Consider the following 23,975-nt stretch of genomic DNA (forward strand, 5'->3'; position numbering starts at 1 on the left):
CATGCTCGTGACTTACATATATAACTCCCAGGCATACACACACACACACACACACACACACACACACACACACACACACACTTAAAAGTAAACAAACAAGAATGAATTATCAGTTGTGGCATAGTTACACAATGGGATAATGGTCTTGGTAAGGAGAAAAAAAACCCTGCAAGTATACATGGGTAAATCTCTAAAACCTAACATTGAACAAAATAAGTAGGGTATAAAAGACAACACAGTGTATGATACAATTTATACAGGGTTTAAAACTAATGTGTAGTGTTAGAAATCAGCATAGTGGCTACTCAAAGTGGGAGGGTGGCAGGTTAGCCCAAGAAAGGAGGGAAAGAAAGTCTTTGGGAATGTCAGGAATCTACCGCAGTAGGGTAAGGATACTCAGACTTGTACTCCGTGAAAATTCATGACTTTGTATATTCCTGTATGGATGCCATTTTTAGATAAAGAATTTATAGGAAAAGTACCCCACACTTCCAGAACAGCTATCAAAGGCTTGAGGAAAGAGTGGGCAGCCTCCAAGTCCTATTAGAAAACTTGTTTTGAGAAGAGCGAGCACTGCAGAGACTGACCGCAGGAAAGGACACAGGAGCTGATTCCCAGACAGAATCTGAAGTCCATCGAGGACTGGCACCTGGACCCACACCTCCAACCTGAGTGGCTTCTGCCAGTCTCATGTTTACAGGTATACTTTTACCCTGGCTTGTAGTAGTGGCTTCCTTCACTGAGCTCTGAATCTGATTCTGAATTCCCTTCATCTGAACTGTGCCACAGACCACGTACTCATCTAGTTTACAAGTCATTAGCGATTTCATAGGAGAAAGTAAGACATTGCATGAGTTAGTGTGCTAACATCATTACTGTTTTAAAACTAGATCGTGCTTGCTTTCCTAGTGTGTGTGTGTGTGTGTGTGTGTGTGTGTGTGTGTGTGTGTGTGTGTGCCCGCCCAAGTGTGGTTGCTAGCTGGGTGCAGTGGCACCCGTCGGTCAGTTCAAGAAAAGCCTCATCTACAAACCAAGTTCCAGGACAGCCAGAGCTGTTAACACAGTTTCCTCCACAAAAGACAAAGCAGGAAAAGAGCAAGGAGTTATAATACAAGGTCAGCAGAGAGCAGAGCAAGAGCCAGACACCACTGAGGTGTTCTTACCGGTGCAGTTTGCCGCCATAAAACGGCTTAGTGTGAAAAGTGATGCTGGCTGAGTATCCCGTCTTTGCACAGTTGACGCTGACTTTGCCACCTAGTTCCACCCAAGGGACAGTCAGAATGGACCGGGCATAGGCACAAGGCAGGGAAAACGTGTACTCTTCTCCGTGCTCCAACAGACTAAGGACACCTGAATGTAAAGGCATGAGGGTGGTTAACGTCTCTTCCAAGAAACAGTTTTTTCCCTGTCTAGTAATGAACGTTCTTATTTTCTGCTCCTTTGTCTTTTGACAGTACTGACCCATTTAGGAGCATTCCCAGACAGTACTGAATCAGGGTTACTTTCACTGTGACCCTCCTGTTCCTCTGGAGTTCATGGGACCTGTCATTGTTACAGAGCAAGCGGTCTAAGTGTCCCACCAATGCTCCTAAAATAAAATACAGCCCTGGGGCTTGGGGGAGCTCTGCTGTGCAGCATCATGCTAAGGCTTGGTCACCAGCAGCCTGGGAGTCACTTATAGTAGGATGAGAAAATGTTCTTCATTCTTGTCTACATATGTGAAAGACCCAGATGTGATCTTTCATCAAGAACAATGATCATCCCATGTTTTATTTGCTAAATTCTGAAGCTATAAGAGGTGTAAGAGATTGAAATGATGATTTTTAAAACAAATATTATTCTATTGGGGGCTTCTTCTATATTAACGATGTTATATTAAAGTAGCCAAAACGAATACAAAGGGATTTATAAGAGTGAATAACTGATCTGTGTAAGACACACTAAGTACACCAAAGCTTCGTTAGAACGTCTATGTTTATCTATTATAGTTCAATTAATTGTGTGAGTGTGAGTGGTGTGTGTGTGTGTGTGTTGTATCGTTGTGTGATGTGTTGTCGTGTGCTGATGTTGCACTATGCTTGTGCATGTGTATGGAGGCCAGAGGTCAACACCCAGCATCTCCCTGTAACAAGGCTAGCCCTGAAATCACAGAGCTCTGCTTGCCTCAGCCTCTGAGTGTTGCCCCGCCCAGCTCTACCTTTTGAGGCGGTCTCTTACTGCTTACCCATTGCCATGCCAGGCTCTCCTGTCATGGTGCTGGGGACCTGAACTTGGGTGCTCATGTTTGTAAGGCAAGCACCTAACAGACTGAGCATCTCACCATTTTTCCATTCCTTCATTTTATTTACTTGTTGCTAAGGGTAGCAGATGGCAGCTTCATTTCCAAAAGGCAGTAACTGTATACATGAAGGCATTAGATAATAAAGAAGTCACTGTACCTCCACTCGTGATTCAAAGAGTTGGAAATGGCACATGCTCCTCCTTACACATTTGAGAAGCAGAGGCTATACTGCCAGATTGTTCTGTTAAAAACTAGCAAGAACAGCGCTCCTTTGGAAGCATGTGACAAAGAATGCCCAACCTTCACAGGTCCATGTCCCATCACCTCTAGATTTCAACTAATCCTAATCTTAAAAACTAAAACTGAATATATAGGCACAGAAAGAAATATTAAAAGTCAGTTTAAATTATCTATCTCTGGATTAATGGGTTAGTGATGCTTTTATTTCCTCCTCTGAATTTGTTTGTTGGTTTGAAACATGGTCCGACTATGTACCTCTGGCTGGCCTGAAACTCGCTTGGTAGATCATGCTAGCCTCGAACTCACAGAGACCTGCCTGCTTCTGCTTCCAGAGTGCTGTGCTTAAAGGTGTGCACCACCATGCTGCAAAGTTTCTACAATAAAAATACTTGCCGGGTGGTGGTGGTGCACGCCTTTAATCCCGGCACTCGGGAGGTAGAGGCAGACAGATCTCTGTGAGTTTGAGGCCAGCCTGGTCTACCGAGTGAGTTCCAGGACAGGCTCCAAAGCTACACAGAGAAACCCTGTCTCGAAAAACAAAAAAACAAAACAAAACAAAAAACTTTATAGGTGTAGTGGTGAACACCTTTAATTTCAGTGAGTTCCAGGCCAGCCAGAGCTACACACAGTGAGACCATATCTAAAAACAAACAACTCCCAAATCTTTATATTTAAATTTTCACAATATAATTTCAAGGAGAATTTCTACTTGTCCATAGTAATAGCATATGACTCTGGTGTGTCAACACTCATTCTGGAGCACAAACCAGAGCAAAAAAAGTAGTACATGCAACATTTCAGATCTCTAACTCAGCAGTTTCAGGCTGTTCTTGCAGAGCACCTAAGGGCTCAGTCCCCAGTCCCCAGACGCGAGCTCACAACTGCCTGTAACTCCAGTTGTGGTTAATGCATAAATGCACTTGCATATATGTAGGCAAAACACTCACACACATGCAAACGAATCTCAAAACTCTACGACCAATACCCACAGCCTTTCCAAATGTACCGAGTTTGATGTAAAGACCAGAGAACGACTTTTCTACTCACCTTCCCCAGCCATCGTCACACCTATGGACATGCCTAAGAACTTGCTTTTAGTCCAGACATGTGCATTTACACACATCTTCCTTTCTGCACATTCTGCGTAAAATCCTGAGACTGGCGGATGATGAGAGACCTGCTCAGCCACGAATCTGACAGTGTAGCAGTCTGAGCCCCCCTGGGTGGGGGCATCCTCCGACAGAGGAGCGTGATTTGTGACGGCTGGAGGGGAAGAGCCGCTGCTCAAGCTGCACGCCACCTCCCTTTTGGGCATCCTCCAGGAACAGTGGAAGGTCTCCCCAAGGATGGGGTTGTACGGCTTCTTGGCAATGGCTCCCTTTCGGCCTTCATGAAAGGAGGTCAGGTAGTACTCAACGAAGCGGATCATGCGGTCCTCGGGTGTGGCTCCATCCGTGATGCCTATGAACAGGTCTGGATGAGACATGAAATCTGCATACATCTCCAGTAAGGAACGCTTCTCCAGGATAAATGTAGGAAGCACCACCTAAAACATCAATGCAAACCAATTAAGGAGAATTAATCCACATATATATCCACAAATAATTATCTCTATCATCTAAGAGCTTTTTTTTTTTTTTTTTGTTTTTCGAGACAGGTTTTCTCTGTGTAACCCTGGCTGTCCTGGATCTCACTCCGTAGACCAGGCTGGCCTCAAATTCAGAGATATCCACCAGGCTCTGCCTCCCGAGTGCTGGGATTAAAGACGTTCGCTACCACCGCCTGGCTCTGTTAATTTCTTAAAGAAAAGAAATGATATGAATGAAAAAAAGGAATGTAAATAAAACAATACAATAAAAACAATAATAAAGAGCCAGGCATGATGGCTCAGGCTGTAATCCCAGCATTCAGGAAGCAGAGGCAGGGGGATCAAGAGTTCAAGGCCAGCCTAAGCCACATAGTGAAGCTCTTGTCTCAAAAAACCCAATAGCCCAGCAGGTAAAGGCACTTGCCACCAAGTCTGAAGACCAGAGTTTGATCCTCAGAACCACACTGTGGCAGGAGAGAAGCAAGTTGTCCTCTGACCCACGCTGGCATTTGTGCCCATGCCCAGACCCAAATGTGAAAAATAAAAATAACTAAATTAATTACATTGATGTATATTTTAAACTATGATCTTTGGAGCTTTCACGAGACTAGCACGGTTCTTTAAAGTGACAGAACTGGACAGATAGCTAACACAGTTAACAATGCTTAGCTTCTCCCCTCTTACTGGAAGTCCATTAAAATGGCACCAAGTAAATCCATACACAGACAAGCCCCAAAGTACTCAGAAAGGGGAGAAAAAGGAACACTATTTAGATCCGGGAACTAGAAGGGTTAATCTTAAGCAGTCTGCACTGCGGGTTCCTGGAGAGGCTCCAGAGCCAGCTCCTTCCTCCCAGGCTCCGCTGTCTTTTATGCTGCGGGAAGATGCTCACCCACCAGATGCCTCCTGACTTCATCTGCTCCACACAGCTGGAGACAGGCCACAGCTTGCTTAGAAGTGGGGAATACCGCACAGCTCCTACCTCCCCACACACACACAGGATGTCCAGGAGCTTGTTTACACCAAATGCTCTAACTCTGAGAGCCGTGTCCTTTCCAGGATTCACACACTACCTTCTCATTTCTTCAGGAAGAAAACAACTCTTGCAAGGTGTTACAAGAAGCTGAAGCCAGCGCCTCAGATGTTTACCTCCTTTTGGAAGCTGCCATCTATCAAAGAGCCCTTTCTTTAAGCTAATTAAACTTGCAGTGGCCATTCACTTTTTCTTAAACCAAGTAATAGAGCCTCGGCAGAGTGGCACACTACGATAGTCCAGGACTCTAGAGGGTGAGGCAGGATAGTAACAAGTTCAAGGCCAGCCTGGGCTACACAGTGAGTTTGGGGCTAGCCTGTAGTATATAGGAAGATGATGTCTCACAATTATTTTTTCAGATTGTTTCTTACAAGGCAAATAACATCGTCACGGTGTACAGACACACGTGTTAGAGCCATAAGGAAAGTAGAACTGACTGAACTTCACGGGAGGCACTGCACGGAGGACACGGAAGGAAGCCACAACTGGAGGGTGCGCCAAGACTCCAAGTTCCGACACTGCTCAGAGCTTAGTGTCGGAGGGTTTCCTGAATTTCACCATTGTTGGAAACGCTTGTTCTGTTCGGTCTCCTCTGTGTGCAATGCACCTCAAAGAACGATCACCGAGAAAAGCAAAAGAAGCCAAACACTTAGAGACCAACTGGAAGAGAATCCTGTGCATTAGGGACAGAGGGACGATGAGAGACTATTACCTCTTACTCATCCTGGCTGCCTTCAAATTCATGGCAATCCTCTTGCCTCAGACTCCCAAATGGTGAGGTTACAGGCGTGTACCACCAGATCCGGCTTTATTTTTCCAAACTGTCTATGAAGTGCTTAACTATCCTCATTTATTATCATTTTAAATGCATCAAAATGGAGACTGGTAAGCTAGCTCAAAGCTGCTGCAAAGCCAATGACCTAAGTGCAGTCCCTGGGGTCACGTGGTGGAAGGGAGAGCTCTCTTATCTTATTGCAAGTTGTCCTCTGGGGTGCACACACACACACAGACACACACAGACACACACACACACTCCACTCATATATCTGGGGTGCACACACATACACACACACACAGACACACACACAGACACACAGACACACACACACACACACACACACACACACACACACTCCACTCATATATCAAATAAACAAATGTAATCAAAAGACCCAAAAGGAAGAGAAGGGAGATAAGTCACCCAGGCTGGGCCCGAGCTATCTTCTACCTGCTGCTCTAATCCTCAGCAGCGTCTGCACTAGACTCAAGGCTCGGTCTGCTGGGGGTGGGAGGAAGATGTGACAGCATTTTAGTCACACTCCTTACTGCCTGGAAGTACCAGTCCTTTAAATGTGTGTGAACAGTGCTCAATTAACAATAAAGTGTAAGTTCTTAGTTAATAAAGAACAGATAAGGACACAACACAGCTACTTACATCCAAAGAGAGCTTGTCCACCTGAGTTACTGGAACATTCTTTGTAAGTGTTCTCATGTCTCATAAACCTCAATGCTGTTTTTAAACCTAAAGTCTAGTAAGGAACAGAAATACCATACTAACCAGATAATCCCTCGCTACACTATTTCAACTAGAACCATAGCTGGTAAAATAAGTATTTCTTCTGGACTGCTAATATTATGTGAAAGTATTTCTTGAACAGAATGATAGCAACTGAAGTCTAAGTGGAAGATTAATAAGGGAATTAATTCTTAAATGCCTGCCCTTGGTAGAATTCTGATGGAACCCAATGACTTTTAAGTCTTTCATCAAGGGCTGTGAGATGGCCCTGTAGGCAGGGGGGCTTGTATTGCAAGCCTGAGCACCTGAGTTTAATCCCTGCAACCTGCGTTTGAAGGAAAGAACTGACTCCTGCCTGCACTACCACACACATCACATAAAGACACATAGTGCAAGCCGGGCCATGGTGGCGCATGCCTTTAATCCCAGCACTCAGGAGGCAGAGCCAGGAGGATCTCTGTGAGTTCGAGGCCAGCCTGGTCTACAAAGTGAGTTCCAGGACAGCCAGGGCTACTACATAGAGAAACCCTGTCTAAAAAAAAAAAAAAATAAAAAATAAAGGAAAAGCTCCTATCAAGCACAGTAAGTCTAAGTTAAAACAAACAAACAATGCTCCCAACCACACATACAAAAGAACAGTGTTTTTGACTTTTCAGTGATGAAAAATGAATTCTGAAGGCAAAAAGCTTTCTATTTAAAGTTCTATAACAGATGAGCATGGGAAACAATCTTTCATCTCTACATTTACAGCCTTCAATGAAACCCAAATCTGTTTGTGAGAGACATCTAAGTAGCCCAGGCTGGCCTTGAGTTTCCCATCCTCCTGCCTCGGTCTCTCCTGCTCCAGGACTGCAGATCGAAGCCCCACACTGGCCGGCGGCTGTCAGCAGTAAGGCGCAGGAGCAGAGGCTCGGCCTCCCAGCACCTGAGCGGTAACTTACTCTCGTTAGGTCCATGCCCAGCTTGAGCTGCGACAGGAGATGCAGGATGACACTGCGCTGCTCCTCCACGGCCCCCAGGTCATCCTCCTTGTTGTCACAGGTGTCCTCTATCTCATCCTCTGCATCAATTTCCTCAGGTTCCTTGATGTGGAGAGAGCAGAGTCGGGTATTGTTAAGTACTTATAGACATTCACTAAGAAAAAAACAGTCACCTCAAACCCAGAAGGACAAACATGGTATGTACTCACTCATAAGTGGATTCTAGATATAAAGCAAAGAACAATCAGACTGCAACCCACAGAACCAGGGAGGCTATGTAGCAGGGGAGACCCTAGGATGACTGTGGCTTAGAATAAGTTTTGGTTTTATTCAATTACTGGGCAAGCCTCAGTGAAACATTTCACTATTAGGATAAGAATTTATACTGTATCAAGCTGATAATAGAAAAATAAATAAATAAATGGAAAAAAAGAAAAGAAAAATCACTCGGCCTTGGAGACATTTATACTAGGTCTAAACAAATCAGAGGTGGGCAAAGCCCTTCTGAAGACACAACTCCCATTAGTAAGCCAAGAAACACATTTCCCTCCAAGAGCCCACAATTGCTGGTAGAGAACAGGCTGTGGGCCTGTGACATGATTTTCTGTTTTCTAAGACACAGTCTTACTGTGTAACCACGTTAACCCAGCACTCACTATGTATCCAAGGCTGGCTTCAAACTTATGGCAATTCTCCTGTCTTAGTCTCCTGGGTACTGAGATCGCAGAAATTTGTCTACATGCCCAGCTGAAATACATTCATTTTATAGAAACAGTATTTCTTAAAAGAGCAAAGAATGCCCCCTGAATAAACTCAGCTTTGAACCTAGTCTGGGAACAACATCTACAATTTTAAGTGATTTCTGTCTGCTTGTTTGTTCTGAGACAAAGTCTCTCACTATGTAAGGCAAGCTGGCCTGGACCTTAGCCTCCCAAGTCTATGGATTACAGGCATAAGCCACCAGGCCTGGCTAAGTTCTGGAGGCTTTGTTTTAAATTTTTATTTTGTTAATTTAAAAAATTTTATGTCGTGTGTGTGTGTGTGTGTGTGTGTGTGTGTGTGTGTGTGTGTGTGTGTGTGTAGGTGCTAGAAAGGCCAGAGGTCACAGATTCCCTGAATCTGGAGCTGTGTGCCACCCCACGTGAGTACTAGGAACCATACTCTGGCCCTCTTCAAGAGCAGTATGCTCTCTTAACTGCTGAGCCATCTCCCCAACCCCAAGTTCAAGAGTTTTAGGGATTAAATGTTTGTCCTTGTTTAAGCTAAAGCTACAAAGTAAAACTGAAAGGTGGATGCACACAATGTCAGATCTAACTATCTAGCCTTATTCTGCTGTTCACTCCTGCCTGAGAAGATCTGTGGTTGGAAAGGGATTCCAGATAACATAAAAACTCTGTGGCTCGTCGGGCAGCTACACTGCCTGCTGCCACCGCCTGGCCTCTGTGCAGCATTTTAATCAGTAACACCCGACTCCCCACCCCCACAACTGAATGTATACTTCCATCTCACTGGCTCCTAATGACCAGTTAAACAACTGCATATTTATTACTTTAGCTTACTTTTAATTTTTTAGGGTTTTCAGATGAAGGCAGGGGTGGGGTGGGGCTTCACTCTGTAGCCCAGGCTAGCCTTTAATGCTCAATAATTTTTTTGTTTGTTTTGAAATAGAGAGTTTCAAATGGCCTAGGTTGGTCTTGAACTTACTATGTCTTTGAACTCCTGATTCTCTTGCATTTGCTTCCCACATGCTCAAATTATAGGCATGCATCTACTCCGGTTCTGACTCTGTGTGTGTGTGTGTGTGTGTGTGTGTGTGTGTGTGTGTGTGTGTGTGTACACACATGTGAAGGCCAGAGGTTGATGTCAGAAACTTTCCTTTATTATTTTTCACTTTGTTTTTTCAGACTATCTCTCTCAGTGACCTGGAGTTTACCGATTCTCCTAGGCTGGCTGGCCAGTAAGCTCCAGGTATCTGCCTGTCTCCACCCCTACCCGATCCCAGGCACTGCAGTTAAAGACGCATGCCACTGCACCTGGCTTTCACACGGGTGCTGGGAAACCGAACTGAGTCTCATACTTGCATAACAGAAACTGCCAATTGGCCGTCTCCCAACCCTACAGGCTTTATGTTTCTGCCAGAGTCTCATTCTGTATGCAGCTAGGCTGGCTTAGAAACTCACTTTGTAGTCCAGCCTAACTTTGAACTTGTGGTGATTCTCCTGCCTCAGCCTTTAGAGTAGCTAGGATTAAAAGTTGGAGCTACCCTACCTGTCCAGCTTGCTTTGAGCAAGGTCCAAAGGTTCAATAGCACCTTGTCAGCTGTCAGCAGGCACAGTGGTGGTTCCCTGCCTCTCAAAGAGCAGTTTGTTAACCTCTTTCTGCCAGGAAGCTGAATATAAGGATGCGATCTTTTCTAACTTATTAGATTTTAAATTTTCATGATAGTGGAGTGGGGATGGGTAGTTTTTGGGTTTTCTTTTTTTCTTTTTTCTTTTTTTTTTTTTCTTTTTTTTTTTTTTCGAGACAAAGTTTCTCTGTGTAGCTTTGCGCCTTTCCTGGAACTCTCTTTGGAGACCAGGCTGGCCTCGAACTCACGGAGATCCGCCTGCCTCTGCCTCCCAAGTGCTGGGATTAAAGGCGTGCGCCAACACCGCCCGGCTCTTTTTTGTTGTTTTGTTTTGTTTTTCGAGACAGGGTTTCTCTGTGTAGTTTTGGTGTCTGTCCTGGATCTCACTCTGTAGACCAGGCTGGTTTCAAACTTACAGAGATCTGCCTTGCTCTGCCTTCCGATGCTGGGTTTAAAGGCGTGCGCCACCGGCCCATGGGTAGGTATTTCTGAGACAGTGTCTCACTGTGTAGCCGAGGCTAGTCTTAAACCCACAGCAATATTTCTATTTTAGCCTCACACAGAGCTGGGAATACAGGTGTAAGCCATCATGCTTCGATAGTTATGATGATTTTTAAAAAGAAATTATTTTGTGTTATTTTTATTTCCTCCACCACTATTTATCCTATCAAATAAGATACTCACCTGTTTTTGTTCTGTATAGCTAGACTAAAACCAAACCAAACACACACAGACATGGACATCGACACAGACACACTAAAAAACCTCACACCTGCCAGATGTGGTGGCACTCAGGAGACAGAGGCAGGTAGATCTCTGTGAGTCTATGTAGAGAAACCTTGTCTCCAAAAAACAAAAATAAATAAACAGATAAATAAATAAATAAAAGACTACAGAGACAAAATTGTGTGTCCACACAGAGAGCCCTCTGTTTTTATGACCTCTTTCCATGAAGAGGCAGCCTATTGGGAAGCAGCTCCTGCTCTGGAGCCTAGATCCTCTGCACATAAAAGTCTACTTGAACACCACTGTTCACTTTCACACAAGGGGAACTGATAGCCCTCTCTCCACGTGGACCAAATAACACCATTATATGAGATTAAATAATTACAAGAGCCCCTTCTAGGTGGCGATTAAGAATGCTCTCTGCCGGTGTGCGCACCCTTATCCCACACTGGAGCAGAGCCAGCGATCTCTGTATTGAGCACTGGCTACAAGTGAGTACAGAAAAGAAAGTACACAGAAAACCTTCTCGAAAAACCAAAAAAAAAAAAAAAAAAATGAGAATGCTCTCTGACATTACATCTGAGGTTGGACTTAGGCTTCAGATGAATAATGCAAACACAGCTTTAGAGAATGGGGTGTCACTCCGAGAAAGAGGTGCTCAGTGACCCAAGACCCTGGCACACTCAATCTCAGCACTAAAACCAAACAGTAACGATAGCAACAGAAGCCAGTTACTTTATGGGTTGAACCTTCTCTACTGGAAGTAGTATCAAAGAGAAACAACCAGGAAGAACAACTGTAGAAGAATACAGTTTTCAATATTAAAAAAGTATTACATTCACGTACATACTTCGTGTGTGTGTGTGTGTGTGTGTGTGTGTGTGTACATGTGTGGCATGGTGTACACATGGAAGTCAGAAGACAACATGAGGAGTCATTCCCTCCTCTGTCATAAGGTCCCAGGGACTAAACTCAGGGTGTCAGACTTGACAGCAAGTGCCTTTACCCACTGAGCCCTCTCGCTGGTCCTGTTTTCATTGCTTTAACACAAACAAACAACAAGTAATTTACTGAAATAGGAAAGAAAATGTATTTAATATTTTTGAGACAGGAACTTGCTATATTATAGACCTCAGAGTGCTGCCTGCCTCTGCCTCCCAAGCACTGGAACCAAAGGTGTGCACCGCCACACCCGGGAAGAGAAATTTTACCAAGAGCTAAACACTGACTCTACATCGTGCTGTGGACAAAAGAATTCAGAAGCTTTCCCATTTTTCTGGACTGTCTCAGGCAGCACAGGCTGGCCTTTAAGTTGGTAATTTGCTGAGATTCAGAACATGTGCCACCACACCTAGCTGGAAGCTCTCTTTCCTGGTCATCATGATTTTCTTCAAAAGCTTAAGCAGCAATGCACTTCCAAACTACAAAACAAACTTTCAAATATGTGAAACGCTTACAAACGCCGGTGGCTAGCAATGACAAGGGCCGAGAGTGAGTGAATGTCTAGGAACCTGTGCTAGCTGAAGACTGCATGGGAAAGAAAAATCACAATTCTACAAGACTCCTTTCTTTGTCTTGATGTCAGCCTCAGAGGCAATAAGAAACCACAGAATTAAAAAAACATTTTTTCAAGGCAGAGCTTTTCTGTGTAGCCCTGACTTCCTAAAACTAGCTCTACAGACTAGGCTGGCCTTGAACTCACAGAGATCCGCCTGCCTCTGCCTCTTGAGAGCTGGGATTAAATACGTGCGCCACCGCCGCCCGGTGAATTTCTTTTTACTTATTTATTTATATAGTTGTACACGTGTAAGTGTTTTAAGTGTGTGGGTGTGCAAGTGCCATGGCACACACGTGAAGAAGGGCAGAGGACAGCTGGCTCTTCCCTCCCACCATTCGGGCTCTGGGGACAGAACTTGGGCTGCGAGGCTCTGCAGCAAGTGCCCTCATCCAGTGAGCCACGTCTCCAGCCCAGGCTCAATGGCGGTATCCGGTTGGACTGAGGTCTACCTTCGCCCTTGGCGGATAACAAACCCAAACCGCACCTGTAAACTTTGGGACAATAAAGATGTGGTCTAGTGTGCCTGGATAGAGTCTAAACTTTAACACTAACTGCTAGCTCTGCTATTTTCTATCTGCACTTGGTGATCTAGTCACCAAGAGAACGATTTGGAAATCTGGCAGCCTCCTCCCAGATCCAGTGCCCCATCCCTTACAAAAGTCTCATTTTGCTAACAACGTGCTCTGCGCTCATGGTCCTTCACACTAAACCTCTTCTAGTCTGGCCTTCTCTCCAAAGCAATGGCTCCATGACCTTAAGTGCTCCTCAGAAACATTCATTATCACATGTCCCTCTCCTGGAACATTCAACATGCTCAAATCACAGTAAATCTTGCTCAGAAGGGGCTTTCTCATTTCCTGGCTTTGTGAATAGCAACACAATTTTATCTTGTTATTCTGGCTCCAAAGTTTCCAATCTGTCATAGTCTGGCTGATTTTTGTCATTTGAAATGCACATTGCTGATTCATTTGCTTTCATTTTTACTTCCATGGTCTTTCATCCCATTTTAATTCCAAGTCATATGATATATCAATCTTCCATATATCCCTCTCCCAGGCACACGATCCTACTGTCGCTCTATTAAGACTAAGTCCTGCCTCACTTTATTGCTGCATTGTGGTCTCTGTGGAGCAGAAGTACCTCTCCACATGGAGTACATGACTGCAGTACCCAACAACCCTGTGATGGTTCTCATAAGCTACTTACAACGGAACTCTGCTGTTAGCTTTATCCTCATCCTAGTCTCACAGGGCATCGCCATCACTACTCTACAGGTGAGGAAGCTTAGAACCAAACTTTAAAAGCTTTGTCCCCAAGGCATTCCTCCTCTACATCACTCAGTATTTCTTTTCTTTCTCTCAGGGGCAAACTGCAAAGGGTGTAAATCATGTCCATTAAGGAGAAAATGTCTCATCTTATCACCTGCTTATTTTAGTGTACAGAAGTTGAGGCTGCAAGTAGACTGCACACCTCTTCAGTGAAAGAACTGTCTTCTGATTGGGTTTCTCCTTAATTCCAGACAGCTTGGTAACCACAAGTGTGTGCATGTGTGTGTGTCAATGCATGCTATTTTCTTGGTTAGCCTACTTGCCTGCTCTTCAGCTCCCTGGCCCCAGCACCTCTTCATAAATTCAAAGTCTTTGCCAGGTTTGGACTAGTGTCTTAGCTCTTAAGAAACAACATGCTAGTATATAAATGATCATAAAGTCCACATTATTCTTGACTCAGTAATTCTATTGGGGACAAAATGTAAAGAAATAATAAAAAAACTGGGAAGGGATATAATACTTAGCAATAGTGTTATTATAAATAATAACAAGAAAGACAAACTAGATGTTCAACAACAGGACACGAACTCAGTATCTTCCTCTGACTTTCAAACACTAATTCTATAGGCCAGACCACAAGACAGAAAAGAGCTTCAGTTATCTATGTAATTATAGTAAGCATAAAAATTGCAGACATGAGCATAAAAGGCAAAGCAAACAAACCAAAAAATGATATCATTTCTAACAGCACATCTGCAGCAGAGCACAACACTGCAGCTCCTGGAAACAGAACGAGCACCGATGTATGTAACCACTAAAGGTCGAGGTCAAGTGATGCGGAGCAACATCTGTAACAACTGTAGTGGTAACCCGCCTACCATTGCAAGCAGAGCTTACAATCTCAATGCTATTTTAATCACTTGTAAATGTAATAGCAAAGACTAACACAGTTAAATTAACAATGTGCAAACCCACACCTTTAATCCCAGCAGTCAGGAGGCAGAGGCAGGTGAATCTGAGTTCAGGGTCAGCCTGGTCTACCAGGATGGCCGAGACTACACTGTCTCAAAAAAACAAAACCAACAAGAAACAACAACAAAACAAACCAACCAACCACCACCAACAAAACAATGTAATGGGAAGCTGGCTGTACAGGGTGGTGCCTGTGAGGTGAGCCAGGTGGACTACTGACAGTTAAGGCCAACCAGGGCCTTTAACCGTCTAGTGTTCTATGGACACAAACGCCTTAACAACAACAACACCACCACCACACTGTCCCCTTTCAAGGAGTCCTCACTTCTTCCAGCAACATCAAGTTTTCATGTTCCCTTACCCTTGCTAACACTCCAGACTCTGCGACAGCCTGCGCTTCCGGGACTGCCATGGGCTTGCTCGCCTCGGCTGCAAAGGACGGCTCAGCTCCATTTTTATAGTGGTTTGATAAAGGTATCTTTGGTTCCAACCACTCAATTGTCGTTCCTGATGAAGAAAGAGAAAAATTTTGCTGAGACTTGCTCATAATCTGGGAAGTTGAGCAGATCTGGATTTTATTAAACAATTTTGTTCTGACCCTACAAGACTGAAGCTCTTCAAACTGCACTGAAAGGAGACAGCTACTCGACCTCATTAGCATGAGCACCATGATTGGGTACTTCACTACAGAGCAACTGCAACTTGAAATGAGACACTATGTAAAAGAAATCCACCCGGAAAAGGGCTGATCTTGCTTCTTAGACAAGTCTGTGAATCATGGAGTGAGTTCCCAATCAATAGATTAACCATTGGTATCAATTATGTCCCTCTAATAATCAAAATGTATATAATTAGGCTTTAGTGGGGAGTCACTCCAGGAACCTGAATGGTAAACCAACATAATTTGTTTAAATTAAAGACTGCAATTTTCCTAACTAATAACTGATTGGCTCTAATTTAAATAAAACACACACACACACACACACACACACACACACACACACACACACCTACCTTTTATTTAAATCATGAACAGCCCAACATAACTTTTAAACTGAAAACCTTTTCTACTGAATAAACAGAGCTGACCTAGTGAAAGTCAGCAGTCACATTTAGAGACCTGTCACCTTCTCAGTTAATGAGTCAATGGTCTCTTGTTACCCTCAACTAGTTTAACAGAGTAGATTCTATACCTAATCAATAATGGAAATGTTCCATTTGATTTCAGAGGCTGATCTGGGTTTCACAGAAGCTAGGTTATGGAGTACAAGAATTAGGGATGCTCGGACTTCTAAAACAGGAAACTAAAAACAGCAGGACACTAAGTCCAAGGCCAGACTCAGAAGAGAAATAAGTGACAAATCACCCAACAGGCTAATAGTGACATGCCTTGTTCAATGGCCCTTGGCACTAGGGGCATTAAGATTGGAGGAATGTCCTGGCTAAGGTCATGGGACCTATTTTAAAGTTGTACAGAAATGAAAATACTCCTCTACCCTAAAATAATTACATTAATTAAAAGACCCATTTTAGGGGGCTACTTAGCTAACTAGAAACTATAATAAGACTTTATTAAACCAGTCATTTATTAAACTTGGCCTCAAGGCCTCTCCAAATCAACACAGATACAACCAACCGAGTCTTTAGATAACATATATTCTGACTCTATGGTCCAGGCACAGTACTACACACTTGTCATCCTAGTGTTTAGAAAGCAGGTGCAGCATAGGCTGGAGAGATGGCGGCTCAGGGGTTAAGAGCAGGGGCTGCTCTTCCAGAGGTCCTGAGTTCAATTCCCAGCAACCACATGGTGGCTCACAGCCACTTATGAGATCTGGCGCCCTCTTCTGGCATGCAGGTGTACATGCAGAGCACTCATACATAAAATATAAATAAATAAAACTAAGAAAAGAATCAAGGAAGCAGGAGCAGCTGAGGCTAGCCTGGGATACACAGTGAGTTTACAGCCAGCCCAGGCTAGACAGTGACACTTTATCCATGAATGAATAAAACGAAAATATGACTTTATGGAGTTGAACATTCTTCTAAACAGAGATTTCATTTGTCATGTTATTGAGGAATTTGAATGGAAAGGTAACTTTTTTCAAGTTATAGTTTCATTCTGAGGTGATTTTAAAATAAATTTGTACATGCCCAATTTGGAAAAGATAGCAACTATGGTTGAGAACCAGCAATGGCATTAGTTAATTCCTTGAACTACCTATAAACCTAGCCTCCAAAAAATCCAACGTGTGAACAACTTTTACTTCAAACCTTCAAAACTTTGGTAATTAATGCAAATTTACTCATACACCTTTCTTGGTCATGAGGAAATGTCAAAAATAAAATTGTATTAATTTAAAGCATACAAAAGTTTCGCAATTGTTTTAAATGATATACTATTTAATCAAATATTTATTTAACATTTAATCGAGTAACCAGCACCAGTGTTACCTGATAGACTTTTAAAAATTAAACAGTACAGACTAGAAATAAGATGTTTCATTTTCCTAACAAACTCAGGAACTAAAATTAGCCCCCATTTCTTACATCAGGTAACTCATCTAAGGTTCAAAATAGGGAAATAACTTGAGAAAACCAAAGTACTCACCTAAGGATGTAATACAACCAAAAAATTTCCCTTAGCACAAGACTGGAACTTGGAAAGTATTCCTGATATTTAGTGGGAAACACATGCTATAATACAATACAATACTACAGAGTTAACGAGCCGTGGACAGAGCTGGTGGTCGGGACACGCCCCCAGTGACTCTACCCAGATTACCTTGGATACAAGAATGCCATTACTTTAACAGAAACTGAGCTGTAGATTTACCTTTTGACATGTTGAGTTTGAGGTTTAAAAAGGTATATTCAATGATGTTAAACATTAGACTGAAATTATTCTAAATTCCAAAACAGGACACAATCAGGAAGTTTGTAATTAGTGTGTTAATTAAAACCAAGAGACTCAACTGATTTTTTCCCTTCTCTCTCTTTTTTTCAAAAAATGTTTCTCTAGCATTAGAATGATAATGACTACAGTCCTTCCCGTGTTTCAAGGCCAATGTCACACTCCACCCTTAATCCACGACTCACCTGAGGGCAAGGAGCCCTTCTGATGTGAGGCGTGCTGCAGCTGGAGGATGTGGAAGCAGTCATTTAAGCAGTTCATAGTTGCCATGGAAGTAGCTTTGAGCATCAAGAGGTCCTGGTCCAAAGAACTCAGAAGGCCGGAAGCAGGAAGGCATTCGATCCGTCTGATTAGGTCTCGTTGTTGTCCTTCAGCATGAGACATCATCTAAGAAAAGAACAGTCCTGTGGGTCTCACTCAACATGACACACATCATCATTTAAATAATAGAAATCATTCTTTGAAGCATTTTCCAAGTGGCTTAGAAATTTATCTTAAGTTTGCTAGGCTATTTTCTTGCTTAAAAAATTATTTTATTATTTTGTGTTTATGGGTGTTTTTGTCTGCATGTGTATGTGTGCCACATGTATGCAGTGTACCTAGAGGCCAGAAGAGGGCATCAGATCCCTTGGGACTGGAGTTAGAGATAGTTGTGAGCCACCATGTGGGTGCTAGAGATTGAACCAGGTCCTCTGGAAGAGCAGCCAGTGCTCCTAACCACTCCAGCCCCTGCTGGTCTATTTTTTTTTATTATTATTATTATGGTTTTGCATTTAATGGTAGCCCAGTGGCCTTTAGCCTTCAACTGACCGCCCAGATTTGTGACCTTTGATGGCTGCACTTTTTCTCTGGAAGCAATAAAGCAAAAAATGCTTGCCACTTTCTGTCAGTAGTATTAATTTATCCGAGTCCTCAGAAAGAACATTCAGAACATCCTCAACAGCAGTACTGAGTTTTCAGTCCACAGTTAAAATGAATCTACAGTCTGTGCCCTCAATCACTTTCCTGATACTTTAGTCAGGCCTGAGCTGAACAACTCTGAAAGTAGGACAGCAGCTCACCCGCCTCATCCCTCACCTAACTTCCAAGTCAGGGCGTATTGATTTGTTGTTGTTGCTATCTGGTTTTAGAACAAGTACTAGATTATAAGCTTTCCAGAAAAAAGGTTTAATCAAGACATTCTTTGACCAATCTACTATATCCAATCCAATCCTACTATATTGGAGCCTATCCAATACTACTATAACCCCACAGTCTCTCCATATAGTCCTGGCTGTTCTGGCACTCATTCTGTAGACCAGGCTGGCCTTGAACTCAGAGATCCACCTGCCTCTGTCTCCCAAGTGCTGGGATCAAAGGTGTGCACCACCACACCAGGTTCCTATCCACCTCTTCTAACAGAGGCAATGGAATAAAAACAATGTAATATTTGTAGAGGAAAACAATTGATGATACTTTCAAGTGTAAGAAGGTTCTCAGATTGTTTATCCTTGGAAACTGTTAATTCACACAGAAACTCTGTAATGGAAAACTCTTAACATTTAGAAGGTGTGTGTGTGTGTGTGTGTGTGTGTGTGTTGTGTGTGTGTGTGTGTGTGTACCCACTCAAAGGCCAGAGGTTAAAGTCAGGTGTCCTCCTCCATTGCTCTCCACCTTATACCCTGGAGGCAGGGTCTCTCTGAACCTGGAGCTCCCCGTTTTTGTTCTTCGGCTTGGCTACTGGCCAGCAAGTCCCAGTGATCCCGGTGTTAGGGCTGCATGCACAAAGAGCTGGCTTTTTAGTGATCCAAACCCAGGTCCTCATGCTGGTGGAGCAAGTGCTTTTCACCCCAAACACCTCCCCAGCCCGTGTTCCATGCTGACACACAAACAGTTTATCAGGCAGTTAGTGACAGTGGGATGCAGAATGGCCTTAGAAAGCCAATCAAGTGTGTCACATGCAACAGTTTCTAAAATATGAGCCACAGTCAAAGTTTAAACATTTACTTTCCAGGAAAAAAAAATCTTCAAAATGAGAAACTGGACATAAAGGTATCCATATAAGCACATCTATAAATGTGAATGTATGGGTACTCTGTGTATTGGGGTTTTTTTTGTGTTTGTTTTTGTGTGTGTGTGTGTGTTTTTTTTTCCCGAGACAAGATTTCTCTGTGTAGCTTTGGAGCCTGTCTTGGAACTCACTCTGTAGCCCAGGCTGGCCTCGAACTCAGAGATCCGCCTGCCTCTGCCTCCCGAGTGCTGGGACTAAAGGCGTGTGCCACCACACCCAGCTTCCAGTGTTACTGATGGCAGCTGGCTTGACAGCGTCTGAGTGCAGGCTCAGACACTGTTTTATGAAGATGGTAATGCGCATTTCAACAGTCAGCGTCTTAGCTTTAAGACTTTATAACTGTTGTCATATAAATTTTCATTTAATATCTAAAATCTAAAAGTTGAATTTTTGGATAAGTGTGTAAACTTTGCTTATGTGTATAAACTGATGTCCTATACCAAATAGAGGTTTTAACATTCATTTTTGTGTGTGTGAGCATATATGCACACAAAGGTGTGTAAATTTAATGTGCCATGTTCAAGTGTGGCAATCAGAGGACAACTTGTGGGAATTGGTTCTCTCCTTCCACCACATGGGTTCTGGGGACCAACCTCTGGTCATCAGGCTTGGTGGGCAAGTACCTCTACATTCTGAGCTATCTTTCAGACCTTCAAATAGTTTTTTGGGGGGTCATTTGTTTGTTGTTTGATTTGTTTTTTGAGGCAAGGTCTCACTATGTAGCTCTGGCTGACCTGGAATTCACTGGTAGACCAGGCTGAGGTCAAACTTCACCTCTACCTACCTCTGTGGTGATATATTATGTATCAAATAAAGCTTGCCTGAGGATCAGAGGACAGAGCCAGCCACTAGATTAAACAAAGAGGTCAGGCAGTGGTGGCTGGTGGCACACACCTTAATTCCCAACACTGGAAGGAAGTGAAATGGCTGGGTGGAGAAAGGCATGAGGAGACAGGAACTAGACTCTTTCGGCTGAGGACTCAGAGGCTTGCAGTCTGAGAATTCGTGGAGATGGGATCTCACCTTCCATTCAGCCTGAGGATTTGGTAGTGGTGAGAAGTTTCTCTAGTGGCTTGTTCCTCTGCTTCTCTGATCTTTCAGCATTTACCCCAATATCTGGCTCTGAGTTTTTATTATAATACCATTTAGGATGGTATTATAATAATATTCATGCAACATGCCTCCTCTCAAGTGCTGGGACTAAAGGCATTCATCACCACACCTGGCATAAATTTTAATTTTAAAAACTTACTTAGTGAAGCAAAATATCAAGAAGAATGATTTAAAAGGCAGAAGAAAAGGAGTCACATATTGCTTTTTATGAAAGAGATGTTTTACAACATAACCTGTTGTAGAATATTATTTTAAGATGTGTTACATTTGTTTATGCTGTGGAACATCTGTTTAATGATGCAAAGCTGTGTTGCATTCTTTTATGTTGCATGTGTTTAACTCTGTGAAGCTGTGTTACTTTCAACGGCCAATAGCTTGGCAGGAAAAAGGATAGGCGGGGCTGGAGGGCAGAGGGAATAAATGGGAAGAGAAATATGACAGGAAGGAGGAGCAAGAGAACAGGAGTGGAGGATACGAGGGGCCAGCCACACAGCCACACAGCCACACAGCCAGCCACACAGCCAGTTAGTCATGGAGTAAGAGTGAAAGTAAGATAACAGAAATAGAGAAAGATAAAAGCCCAGAAGCAAAAGGTCTATGGGATTATTTAAGAAAAGCTGGCTAGAAACAAGCCAAGCTAAGGTCGGGCATTCATAATTAACAAACAATAAGCCTCTGTGTTTGATTTACTTGGGAGCTAGGTGGCAGGCCCCCCCAAAAGAGTAAGAGTCAAAAAACAACCAACTACAATAACCTGTTTGTATAACAGGACTAGAATCAAAAGTGGTTGTCTTGTGTGTCTCAAAGTATATTACTTCATCTCTCTAAACTTCAATTTCTTTATCCATAAACATAGTACAATAGATCTTGATAGACAGCACATTTCTCCCCAGCCTTCTGCTTTGAGTGACTTACAGTATTATTTCCACAACCCACTTCCTAGTCTTGGAAGCTCTACCAAATTGAATGTAGCAAGCAGTGCCGGAAATAGTTACACCCCAGCAAACTGCACCCTTTATTAGTTGGAGTTACAAAGAGAAAAATCACGAGATAATGCAATATCAGAATAAGCTCTCCTTGTGTGTATGATACAGTGTTATGTGTCAGTCTGCCTGTGTGGTCCTTCAGCTTGAGCTCAGGGCCTTGTACACACTAGCCATCTTCTCTACCACTGGCCCCATGTCGTCAGCCCTACATATCATATGTTGTTGTTTATTAAATAGTGTCTACATAGGCTCTATATCTTCTCATTAGGTTTAATGGTTCTTTGATTCTTTGAGACAGGAACTCACACTGTAGCCCATGTTGGCAATTCCCCTACCTTGGCATTCTAAGTGCTGAGATTACAGGCACGGTCCACCACGCCCAGCTAAAGACTCTTGATCATAAATTTTGCATCAAAGGAACCTGTCATTTTACTTGAAAACTAAAAGACAGACACAGATTTTTGAAAAGAAAACTAAAAAAGATTGAGATTCTTGGAAAATGACAGTATCCCAGCACACAGTTGTGTGATGTGGAGAATTTAGACAATCTGTAATCTTACTCTTTATCACTTAACAGAGTGGAGGAGAAACCCGGAAGGGCCCACAGACACAAACAGAATTACAGCACTGTGAGAAAACCAGGCAGGCACACCGCTGCTGTGCACCTTACCTGGCCTTCGGTCCATACTTACTTCTCTGACTTCCACAAGATGGTCTGGATGCAAGTGCGCTCTTTTGTTCACCGACTGCAGTTTGGAATGTCCAACATTAAAAAAAGAAATGGCATTCTGACTCGGTCTCCTCTGGGATATGGGAGAATTACCACTAGACGCCAGTGAGAAGCTCCGTGACTTCAGGGGAGGATTATTCTGTCAGAAAAAGAAAATAATTCCTCTTTTGCTTTTTAAATTTTTGGCTCTCTTGCCATCAAATTACCATGTACTTCAGGCTCTATACTTGTACAGTTTTGAGAATATATTAACATCAGATTGATTTAGGCAAATTTCTGAAGATTAATTTTATGGTATTCAAAGTTTAGAAAACTGAAATTTCCAGTTTGTTATTCTCGAAGAATTTTTATGTATTTTTTGAAAGTCCATTAGAACAACAAGATTTTTCTGATTTCTTATTTTGAACATTGTAACACAAAGACAGTATATACATATAATAAGGAATACATGTGTTCAGTATGCAGTAATATAACACATCTCCTAAAGAAGCAACCAGGCATCCTTTGAACAGTCTGGTACTTTCTGCTCACTGTCACTGACTAGCAGTTTGTACCATGAGAATATTATATTGTATTTCCTGGAAACTGGGTGTCAGCCCTAAATACAATGTTCTGTTTGATTTATTTTGAGAAAGGGTCTATATAGCTCAGGCTAGCTTCAAACTCACAATCCTGCCTTAGCCTCCAAAATGCTATTATTACAGGTCGAACATTCCCAGACCTAAATCGTAATTTTTAAAAATTAGTGGGAAAAATGTTAGGAAGAAAAATAGAAAGTGAAAAATGATGAAAAAATTAAGTTATCCTCAGATACAAAATCCTCTGAATGAGCTCCTCATGTATCACTTTTAGACATCTCCAGATTTCACACTTCAGACCCTCCTTCTCACCTTAAAACACAACAAAGCTAAAAACATTCTAAGGAGCCAGGCACAGTAAACAATAAACTCCAAAAAAGAGACATAAAATATTGAGCTGGCGAGAAGACTCGGTGAACAAAGAAAGGCATTTGCTCCAAGGCCTGACAACCTGGGCTCAATCCCAGGAGCCCATGCTGAAGGAGGGGACTACTCCTAAGTGTTCTCTGGCCTCCTAACATGATAGGCGGGATGCATGCACACACACACACACACACACACACACACACACACACACACACACGAAATACCACACGACCCAGGAATTCCACTCCTATATACATACTTCAAGAAAGAAAATGAGGGGCTGGTAAAGTGTTTCCTTCCACCACACCTGAGGACCTGGGTCTGCTCCCCAGCACCTGTCTGCTCCCCAGCACCTGAGGACCTGGGTCTGCTCCCCAGCACCTGAGGACCTGGGTCTGCTCCACCACACCTGAGGACCTGGGTCTGCTCCCCAGCAGCTGAGTTAATAGGCCGGTGTACGGTGGGTCTGCAATCCCAGAGCCAGATCCCTGTGGCTCGTTGGCCTTTAGTCTAAGCAAAGCATTGAGCTCAGACTCAGTGAGGCCAATTTCAAGACATAAGGTGGAGAGTGACTGAAGAAGACACTGACCTTGAACTCTGGCCACCACCTGTACGCACACCCCTGAAATAATATGTTCACCCAAAACCTGAAACCCAAATGTTTATAGTCTACATGGTTCGTCGCATCTATGAAATGAAAATAAGTCGGCTACTGGGGCTCACAGCTGT

At 43.1% G+C, this 23,975-nt stretch overlaps 1 protein-coding gene across 1 annotated transcript in view; it reads right to left on the bottom strand.

The window, feature by feature from the left end:
- The window catches only part of Osbpl11 (oxysterol binding protein like 11), a 60,635-nt gene that overhangs the window by 8,971 nt on the left and 27,689 nt on the right, over positions 1–23,975 (bottom strand). The window contains exons 5-10 of the mRNA XM_028886366.2: positions 22,265–22,441; positions 17,609–17,810; positions 14,871–15,016; positions 7,600–7,740; positions 3,569–4,067; positions 1,164–1,350 (exon numbers count right to left, since the gene is read on the bottom strand). Coding sequence (XP_028742199.1) covers positions 1,164–1,350; positions 3,569–4,067; positions 7,600–7,740; positions 14,871–15,016; positions 17,609–17,810; positions 22,265–22,441 — 1,352 coding nt within the window. The remainder of the gene's footprint in view (positions 1–1,163; positions 1,351–3,568; positions 4,068–7,599; positions 7,741–14,870; positions 15,017–17,608; positions 17,811–22,264; positions 22,442–23,975) is intronic.

Source organism: Peromyscus leucopus, chromosome 12, assembly GCF_004664715.2.
Source record: "Peromyscus leucopus breed LL Stock chromosome 12, UCI_PerLeu_2.1, whole genome shotgun sequence".
Lineage (NCBI taxonomy): Eukaryota > Metazoa > Chordata > Mammalia > Rodentia > Cricetidae > Peromyscus > Peromyscus leucopus.